The sequence below is a fragment of the Pleurodeles waltl genome, chromosome 4_1, assembly GCF_031143425.1.
Source record: "Pleurodeles waltl isolate 20211129_DDA chromosome 4_1, aPleWal1.hap1.20221129, whole genome shotgun sequence".
Classification (NCBI taxonomy): domain Eukaryota; kingdom Metazoa; phylum Chordata; class Amphibia; order Caudata; family Salamandridae; genus Pleurodeles; species Pleurodeles waltl.
In genome coordinates, this window is record NC_090442.1 from 138,409,781 (window position 1) to 138,420,712 (window position 10,932).

Below are 10,932 nucleotides of genomic sequence, written 5' to 3' on the forward strand. Positions count from 1 at the left end.
CGTTCTCTGAAGAATTCCCCAAAGCAGAGCCCCTAAATAGCCAGAAAAGGAGGTTTGGCTACCAAGGAAGGAGGATTGGCTACCAAGAGAGGTAAGAGCCTATCAGAAGGAGCCTCTGACGTCACCTGCTAGCACTGGCCATTCAGAGCAGTCCAGTGTGCCCCCAACACCTCTGTTTCCAAGATGGCAGAGGTCTGGGACACACTGGAGGAGCTCTGAGCACCTCCCCTGGGAGGTGCTGGTCAGGGGAGTGGTCACTCCCCTTTCCTTTGTCCAGTTTCGCGCCAGACAAGGGCTGGGGGATCCCTGAACCCGGAGTAGACTGGCTTATGCAGAGATGGCCACCATCTGTGCCCATCAAAGCATTTCCAGAGGCTGGGGGAGGCTACTCCTCCCCAGCCCTCACACCTATTTCCAAAGGGAGAGGGTGTTACACCCTCTCTCAGAGGAAGTCCTTTGTTCTGCCTTCCTGGGCCAGGGCTGCCTGGACCCCAGGAGGGCAGAAACCCATCTGAGGGGTTGGCAGCAGCAGCAGCTGCAGTGGAGACCCCGGAAAGGCAGTTTGGCAGTACCCGGGTACTATGCGAGAGACCCAGGGGATCATGGAATTGTCACCCCAATGCCAGAATGGCATTGGGGTGACAATTCCATGATCTTAGACATGTTACATGGCCATGTTCAGAGTTACCATTGTGACGCTATACATAGGTAGTGACCTATGTATAGTGCACGTGTGTAATGGTGTCCCCGCACTCACAAAGTCAGGGGAATTTGCCCTGAACGATGTAGGGGTACCTTGGCTAGTGCCAGGGTGCCCACACGCTAAGTAACTTTGCACCCAACCTTCACCAGGTGAGGGTTAGACATATAGGTGACTTATAAGTTACTTAAGTGCAGTGGTAAATGGCTGTGAAATAACGTGGACGTTAGTTCACTCAGGCTGCACTGGCAGCCCTCTGTAAGAATTGTCAGAGCTCCCTATGGGTGGCAAAAGAAATGCTGCAGCCCATAGGGATCTCCTGGACCCCCAATACCCTGGGTACCTCAGTACCATATACTAGGGAATTATATGGCTGTACCAGTATGCCAATGTGAATTGGTAAATTTAGTCACTAGCCTGTTAGTGACAAATTTGTAAAGCAGAGAGAGCGTAACCACTGAGGTTCTGGTTGGCAGAGCCTCAGTGAGACAGTTAGGCATCACACAGGGAACACATATAGGACACATACTTATGAGCACGGGGGCCCTGTCTGGCAGGGTCCCAGTGACACATAGACTAAAACAACATATGTACAGTGAAATATGGGGGTAACATGCCAGGCAAGATGGTACTTTCCTACACCTGGGGCCAGATGACTGAGGTGGAGGTGAAGTGGGGAACAGTGTGGAGGGCTGAACAGATGTGAGGCCATGAGTAGTCATAGAGATATGTCTCTTTTTTGCATCAAAAGTTATCCCATGAATATTTGCTACAACCAACAAGATATGCACCTTTGCCTGGACATGCTATTTATTCACCGTGTTTGCTGGGGGAGGAGGCAAGGAAATGGCCACAGGAACATTTTCTAATTGTTACTTTGTTCTTTTTGTCTGCAGGTACGTTCTGCATCATCTCACTGTGCACCTGTGTGGCGGGAATCAACTTCGACCTGTCACGCTTTCCTAGGTATCTGTACGAACTCCCGGATGACATCAGCCACGGCTATGGGTGGTCCATGTTCAGTGCATGGGGTGGGTTAGGCCTGACCCTTATCTCGGGCTTCTTCTGCACTCTTGCCCCTTCCATCCATCCTGTGCCGCGGACCAACTGCCCCAACAAAGCGCGGCCCGAGAATGGGACAGTGTGCTGAGGACTAGAAAAACAAGCAAGAAACAAAAGGAGACTGGATTGCAACCTGAAATGAGTGCTGTGAATAATCCAGGATACTCATGTGCGTGGGAGCTCCCAGGATCCTCTCTCGCCTCCTGTACTATGTCGCCCATCTCCTGGAGATGTTGACTTCATCTTTCCAAGACTTCTACATAAAACCCAGTTCATAACAATGATGAAAAATATGAACAAAGACCTTTGTATATGGACAGCGGCTCTAAAGACCCTGGTGTTGCCCACACCGAGCAGCCTGACTGCCAAGAAGGGGGAGAAAGGAGAAATCTAAGGGTTACCTCCAGAGTTCAGACAACTTGATGATAATTTCAGAGTTGTGGATAACCCCAGACTTAGAGGTGCTAAGGAAACCTGCCAGAGCTCAGACATGCTGAGTATACCTCCAGTGCATAGATATACTGAGGATACCTCTCAGAGTTGAGGCATGCCAAGGTTACCCTTCATCTCAAGGCATGCAGAGGACAGCCTCCAGAGTTCAATGTGCTGAGGAGAATTCCTATTCAGGGAAGATGTGGATACCCTCTAGAAATTTGGTGGGCCGTGGAGGACCCCATCTGCCAGCTGTAGGTGGGATGAGGGGCAGTTGTAGCTGTGGGGATGGCGTGCCTGTGAGTAGGTGGTGTTGTAAGACAGATAAAACTGTGGCTAGTGTGGCGATGGGACATTGGTAATTAGTGTCAGGTGTTGTCATGGGGTGTGTGACTGTGGAGCACGTGTGTTTGCAGAATAAATGGGGCCAGAGGGAAGTGTGACCACAGGGAATATATAGGTTTAGACTTGGTGTGGGTTTAAGGCAGAACTAATTATTGGATAAGTATGACTATGGGGTATGTATACATATAGAATGTATATATAGCCGTGCGGTGGGTGAGGCTGTGTAGCATTTGCGCGGTTCTGTGGAGCAACTGTGGCTGTGATACAGCCCTTACCACAGGGATTGTGGCCTGTGGCCTGGTATCACTGCGTGGCATATGAAGCTGTTGGGCTTGTGTGGTAAGTATGACTAAGAACTGATATGGCTTTACACCCGATAGGGTGCCGGAAAAGTCAAGTGTGGAGACAGGTGCACTTGTGATTTAGGTGTGAGTTGGTTTGTGGAGAGCTGGTATACTGTTGGCTGATGTGTTTGTGGGTTAGGCTGGACTATGAATGAGGTATGACTATACAGAGATGTGGAGGGCAAGTGTGACTGTGAAGGAGATGAGGTCAGTATGTCCGGGGAAGTTGTGATTTTGGCAAATGTTTGTGAGACACATGTGACTGCTTTGAAGGTTCCATCTTCCTCAGTCTTTAACAAAGGTTTGAAAAGAAATGTAATGAGAAGAGTCTATTTGCCAGTTTTCTCCCATGGCCTAGGCTTCTACCCTGCTGCATCAAAACATTTTAGAACAAAAGTCTGAATTTTTATGGATGTCTACTATTCGAATTGAATAAGTTAGAAATAAAAATCACAGGGGAGGGCAGATTTACGATCCACTGTGGAACTATGTTGCAAGACTCTGGTAGGTTGACTGTCCCAGTGCACAATGTTTCTCTCTTGCTACTGTCCATTGCCAGTGTTACTTGGAGAAGGCTGTGCAGGCATCGAGGGGTGGTGGCCAGGTGAGATACCTACGCCGCAGTTAACTGCACGTTCATCACACAGACTGGAACAATATTCAGGGAATTACCTACAGCTAGCACACAACCAACTTCAGTAAATCCTCAACCATCAGAAATATTGCAGTGAGGCCTACCTCTGTGCACCCCAACTTCACCATCTTGTCCTTCTTCCTTTTATGTCACTAGCAACAATCAGTGTTCTTGTTTGCATCCTTTCTGTAACACACCAACTCTTCTAGCACAGATTTCACCATTCAGATCCCAGTAGACAATGGGTACGTTTTCAGCATTGTAAGGTACTGTGCCTTACATGCCTTTGTACACCATATCCTTACATGGATGTTCTATTGTCTCAGGCCCAGCTGTTATAGGACTCTTTAGGATGGTTTCAAATAGAACAACAGAAGTATAAGTCCTCCCTCTCAAAATACCTGCTTCTTTCAGAGAAATGACTATACATTCCCTCGGAAAGAGTCTCAGTCATCTGAGGGGCCAAGAGAGTCCCAGAACATGTTTGACATCCCAGCCTTATTTCTGCCTTTAAGAAATGTCCAGAAATTGGCATGTCTCTATTTTTGAAGATCCATTTGGGGTTGAGGCCGTGGCCAGTTCCCCCTCCTGGTCCATGTTTTAGACCCCAGTATTTCTCACTCTTTAAAAAACAGGAAATTCCAGTGCTCACAGACCATTAGCAGTTGTCCCTGCAAGACCCACTTTGTTTCTAAGACACTGTTCCCTGTAAATGAAACATTAGTGGTAAAGCTTGTCACAACTCATCCTAAAGGCATAGTAATTGTCGGAGCTGTGTTGAACAGGGGATACAGAAGATGACGTTATCTCAAGTACCGAACCTCTGGCCACCATTGTACTATGGTGAGCAGGGTGAAGAAGAAGGCAGCTAACACGGCTGTTCCAAATGAATTTTGAAATTAGATATATACTCGGCCAGTGGGATCCGAGCATCATCTACAACAAGATTTTCAATATGGCTTTTTAATCTGACCTGTGTTTCCTTATCTTAGTCAACAAGTGACTGTTGACAGTGAGTTCCATCCGTAAAGTCAATTGATTGATGAGCCACATCAGTACCAATATATTGTTCCAGCCAACACAGGTATCACAGACTTTGCATTTCTATCTTAAGGCTAAATAATCTAATCAATTTGACACCACATGCATATCAATGAATGTCAAAGTTATTATTGTGGTATTATAGTGATGCTCTGTTGTGTCTAAACTGTCAGTCATCATGGATTTCAAGAACAGTACAGCAGAATCAATTTCAATTTCTGGAATGCAAAGTGTATGAAAGTTTCTGAGGTAGCCATGTAGAGACTTCTGTGTTGTCCATGGTAAGGCCGATTGTCCATATCGGAGTCCACCATGATGTGGCCAGTTTCAAGTGACCATATTACAAACCTCTCTAGGTACGTCAACAAAGCACTAAAAGGGTGGTCAGGTGCGTCAACAAAAGTTACCCTTGAGGACCAGATGTTAGGAGCTTTGATATCCCTTTAGTTCTCTTTCAGTCTTGACCTTGGGTGGATCTAGCTTCATCAAAACCAGGGCATCCTTTGGCAGTTCCAGTCTTTGGTGCTGCCCTATGCAAATCAGTTAGTTGTTCATAGGAAGAGAACTCATATGGTGATGCAGTTTCTTATACTTTTTAAACTTTTCCAGTAGTTATTTTATTAAATAATGTACATTTAAAAGGTTTTGTGCAGGGGAGGTAACTTCTCTGTACTTTTGAAAACGTTTTAAAAACTACTGAAATATTTTTTGTTTGCCACTGGTTCAGGCTATGCACTGAAGCAGACAGACATTAACATTAACTCGGGTTCAAATGAATACTTTAATGTGCTGAGATCTACCTTGGATCTCCAGTTACACGGGGTAAGGAGCCATAAGTATAACCCAGGCTTTTGCAAATCTAACTTCTTCCTCCTGTGAATCTTGTTACCCTTGTGCTGAGGAGACTTCCTTTAGAAAAGTGATAACTCATGATGAGGAACACACCGGCAACCTTGTGTAGCCACACAATTTCATTATCAGTGGCTATTACATCCTAGGCTCTCTTCACATTTATACAAGCAACACCACTGTACCTCATCAAAGCAAGATTTCTCTTTTGGCCAAAGCTGATTATTTCTCTAAATCTATAGCACTGTTTGTAAATCAAGCAATAGACATCAGAGCAAAAGATCACTAACCAAAGCCAAGACTAATCATGATTCCACAGTTCCCAAATTCTTCAACACCATTCACCAACCATCAGAAATGTGCTACAGCAAATTATCATGCCAAGGTCATGATCGTTCTTGTGTTCACCCCCTAAGTTTGCTCAGGTACTGCACTCCTACATTGAGACAGACACACCAGCTGCCATACCAACTATAGCATAGACTCACAGAAAATGTATCATACCAACATATAAATAATTCAGCACCCCGTACCAAGCAAGATTTAGACACTTCAGCACCTTGTACTAACTATGCAGCAGAAACAAAATACCAACCAGGCTACAGATCCTGCTGCACCTTATCGTAATCATCATACAGAACATACAACCATAAAAGAAGGACACTTCAGCTGCTAACAATGAAACTGATACTACAGCTCCCTTTTGATCAAAGACACAGATACTTCATGGCCACAGTTGTTCCGACACCTACAAATTACAATCACCTAAAATGCTCAGTTCACAAAAGAGAAGTTCTTGCCCAACATTCGGATCAGCTTGCATGGCCTGCATGCCACAACACCACTACAGCAGTTTATGATCAAGATGTCCAAGGACCATCCACTGGTTACATTTTTAATGCCCACTAGACCACCTTCAATTTACGAGTGAAATGTCAACACAGTGTTCTGCTTGATGTCTAAAATTCTTTCTTGCAGTGAATTACAAAGACCACTCATTAAGTCTCAAGATGTTTGACAGCCCTACTTCTAGATACAATCTGAATCCTGGGGACCCCTTTCAAAACTATTACATAGATGTCAACATCTCATTACCGTTTATTGCTCCATATGACTGTGTATTAGGCTTCTGGACCTACATGACTAAAGCAGATCAAGAACTACTATGAACTGAACTTGTATAGTTAACTAGGGACTTACCTTACTCTGACACTGCTTCATTCTTGGTAGAAAGAGAAATTTTGGAAAATAGTCTGAATTTGTAAAATTTTATGGAGCCTTATCAGGTATGTTTGCAGAATAGTTGGATCAGGTAAGGCCAATCAGGGAGATGTACACTGAGGTAATAAGACATCTTCATGAAATTGACCAGTCAACTTATTGACCCTGCCCAAATGAGCATCAAATATCTTCTGCCCTACCTTTAGGCAAATTAGTAGCAAATTTCAGAGGATGATCATGAGTCTTAATGCTTTGCATTTCACTCTCCATTAAAAACATCACAAACTTGAGAGCCGGTGACAGTCAATGAGGTTCATTCTGACTGACCTCAATGTCACACCATCAACTCAAGCGCTGGTTCAGAGTTACAGCGCCTTTGTGGCTTCCTCTTTCGCCTCTCTCCTGTAACACCTGTATGAGAGCCACTAAGCTAAAAGAGGCCATCCTTTAGGTTTCTGTGTGTTTTCTGTTCTCACCTCACAACTTGTGAACCTGGGAGATGGCACCCAAACATGAGGGCTACCCTAGCTCTTCTCTTCCTATTATCCCTGCAGGAGCTAGGCTCTCACAGCCAGCATCCATCCATGTACTCTCATCCCTCTGTTCATCCTCTGTTACCACTGCAGAAGCCAAGCTGTAGAAGGACAGCTTCCAAGCAAGGGTCATCTTTCTGCTGTTCTCTCCTTTAGCATGGATGCATGAGACAAGCACTGAGGGAGCACAGCCATCCCTAAGAATTCCCTCCTTAAACTCCAAGGCATCATTATTGGGGCCATGCAACTACAAGGATAGGTTGGGTCCTTCAGGAAACCTAACTCCCCATATGTGTTTCCTAACTCCATTGTAGGAGCCAACCATCTAAAAAAGGTCTATCCATGGGGAAATCTATCAATGACCGCACTGTCCTGAGCATTCTTGGAGGATCAAAGCACCGAAAAGATGTGGGGCTTCCATGAGGATTTTTCTGTACAAAAGCTCCTCAGCACTATCAGAGCGTCAAAAAGGGAGATGTCCATCCATGGAGATTACTATGTACAACTACCTCCGAACACCTCTGTAGCAACCAACCACATAATGAGAGGACCTTCCATGGTGAGTCCACTCTAGGACTGCTCTGTTGCACTATCCAATGATCCAAGCATCCATAGGGAGATCCCTCACCAAGGGAATTTCTATTATCACTCCATAGAACACTTGGAAGATTCATTCATCCATATCCATGGGGTTTCTTCTCTATGACCTACTCTAGGAACCAACCACCTTTGGTGAGAGTACTGATTCATGGAGATTTTTTTGACAACTCCTTAGCACCACAGGAAGATCCAGCCACCCATTTGGAGAGGACCATCCATGGATACCTCTCTTTGAAATCTCCCCAGGATGACTGTAGGGTCTAATCATCTTTGAGAACATCACCCACCCATGGAGATTTCTCTGTCACATCTCATTGGAAATTCCTTTTCAAGCCTTTTCCACAATGTTATTTTAGGGGTCAAGTATGTACAGGTAAACACTGCCCATCCAGTGAGTTGCTTTCTATGCCTGCTCCCTACTACCATCATAGGAGTCAAGCACCTAGAGAAAGAGCACCTAGCTAGGGGGCTTTCTCTTACTCTGTGCCCTTCCGCTGCCACCACCATAGAAGCCAAGCACCTAGAGGGACAGTCCTATGTCTAAGGGGATTCCTAGTTATATTTTCTCTCCCGCACATGTGTCAGTCACCCAGGGGACCAGCTATTGGATTTCCTTCCTAGCTTCGTGCCCTAGAATCATCACAGGAACCAGTCACCCAAGGGTACAACACTTGCCCACTGTATGCCCTCTATAGCACAATACCAGGAGCCAAAAAACACATAGCAACAACTGCCATTCATGAGGGTTCAGCTCTTCATCTTCTGCTGTGGAGCAATGGAGGTACCAATAATCACCAAGGATTAACCACCCCTTTGTGGATTATTCTCACTGTCTCCTCTCTGTCAGAAGCATCTCTGTAAGCGATAGCCTACAAGAACAATAGCCATGTTTAGGGTTTCATCCCTATTTCCCCTCCTCCAGCACCATCATGTGAGCCACATACCTAGAGGGGCTACACTCACAGGGTTTCCAGCCAGTAAAAGACTACAAAAGATGGAAACCCCAGTGGGACTCAGTAAAGACAATGTGAAAGGAAGAATTTATCTTGCAAAAACATCCAAGCAGTCAAAGAACATTCTGAAATACTTGGCTGCCAACGCTTCCTCTATTCATGTCTGCTGTCCAGAAAGCCCGTCTGGTGAATGAATAAAAACTGTTTTACCCATGGAGTATAAAACAGAAAAACAAAACTGTCAGTTGTGGAATGTAAACTGATGAAAAATATTCAATAAAGTCCATGTTGTGTGTTCGCCATTCCGCGTCAGTGTATGTGTGTCTGCGTGTGTGTATACCAGATTGCTCTCTTCCAGGGACCGCTGTCTTCTCTCCCAGGTAAGACAACATCCTGCAGTACACAATTACTTTGCAAGTTTCATGCCATTCACATTTTCTGGGGAGGAATGTTTGCTTTATGGCTATATCAGAAGATATGTGGGAATGTTGCCAGCATCATGACCTGCACCTGCTTTCTAGATTGCTTTTGGGCAAGGATCCAAACACAGGTTTGCACACCTGCATTCTAAACATCAGCATCCTTATCCATAGTATCCATGCAACATCAAACACAGATGGGGGATTTGTTGGATCTTCAGCTCCCAGTTCTAGTCTACTTCCCCAATAAATCTGCCAGAGCATCTTAATTCTGACCTGGAACCCATCTTGCTAGTTCACTATTGAATCCCACTCTTCTCGGCCTAAGCCCCTAAGACCTGTCCTCTTCTACCTCCTGCCATTAGGGAACTAAGAAATCACGCAGTGCAGCCAATGTATTATAGCTGTTTGCACGTTTTCTGTATGTAAATTCCCAGACTGTACAGGGCTATCGGATGGATAAAGGCTGGCAGCTAAGCCTGGTCAACAATGAAATAGTTTAAAAAAATGTGAAGCACATTACACTCCACAAGAATAACAGAGAATATTTAAGTTTTCAAACTGTTAAGGTTTATTAAAAGTTCATTGTTTACAGAATCCAAAAATAAGATTAGCATTTGTCAATATTCAGAATGTGTATGCCTCAGATAATATTCAGTTCAGTTAATCATATAATCTAGAGTACAAACATAGGGTCACCCAAATGAAAGAAAAAAGGGTAGTCAGTTCTCTCTCTCTAAAGATAGTTCTCCAAGGGCCAGATGTACGATGGCCTAACGCGGTCGCAAACATCGAAAATCGCCGTGTGGAACTGCAAAATGGGGTAGTACGATGTACCATCCCTAATTTGCGAGTCGGTCACAATTACCGACTTGCAAAATAGGGATTTGTGACTCGCAATTAGGAAGGGGCATCCCGAGGGCATCCCTTCCTTATTGCGAGTCGCAAGAGGGTATATATGATTGTTTTGTGACTGCAATTGCGGTCGCAAAACAATCACAGTTACAACCAATTCCGAATTGGTGGTGTTGGCGCGCCGGTCCTTGATAAATAAACTTACAAGGGGACGCGTATAGGTTGATTAACCTTTTGATTAGTTTAGGGTGTTCTTACCATAGTTTCGACACAGAATCAGAAATCAATACACAATAGTCAATAACCATTAATCAATTCAACAATCAAAGGAGTCAATAATTTTCACACACCATGACTTTTCGGTCATGAATAACCACACCTTTAGGTATAAGTTTAGTAAGTTTATTCCCTATTCATTAACAATACTAAGTCATGAATTTTAATCATTAACTTTAATCGACAATTTCTAACTCTCGTTAATCAGCAAGTCGCAGAAGACGTGACCTAATCAAAGCTTGAATCAAAAGACATTCTAAGGCATCAACATAAAACCTTAACAAAACCCACTTCAAGAAATTAATGGCATTCATTATGTTCAGCAAGATAGTCCGTCAACCATTTGTCCCTGTAATTTGTCAGTCATCATGTAGGTAACCTCAACTAACTCCAGTTAGCATCAGCATGTGGGGCTTCATGCAAAACAATTTAGAACACAAATTTGGAAAACATCTACCTAAAGGAAAGAAAAACTAAAATTCAACGCAGTTGGTACCTAGAAAGAAAAGGCATAAAAATATAATTCAGTCATTGTCATATCTACCTATCCACGTTAAGGGTCAGCAAGCAGAATTAGTCTTTGTCCCCTGGTCATCAGTCGATCATCAAGCTCTCACTCAGACAGTATGAGCCCAATGACAGAATCTCGAATCTTAATATCGCAGCAA

The 10,932-nt window shown here is 44.3% G+C and overlaps 1 protein-coding gene across 1 annotated transcript in view; it reads left to right on the plus strand.

Annotated features, from left to right (window-relative positions):
- TMEM178B (transmembrane protein 178B) overlaps positions 1-9,015 on the plus strand; it is a 567,200-nt gene extending 558,185 nt beyond the window's left edge. The window contains exon 4 of the mRNA XM_069227910.1: positions 1,597-9,015. Within this exon, the coding sequence (XP_069084011.1) occupies positions 1,597-1,850 (254 nt within the window). The 3' untranslated portion in view covers positions 1,851-9,015. The remainder of the gene's footprint in view (positions 1-1,596) is intronic.
- The last annotated feature ends 1,917 nt before the right edge of the window (positions 9,016-10,932 follow it).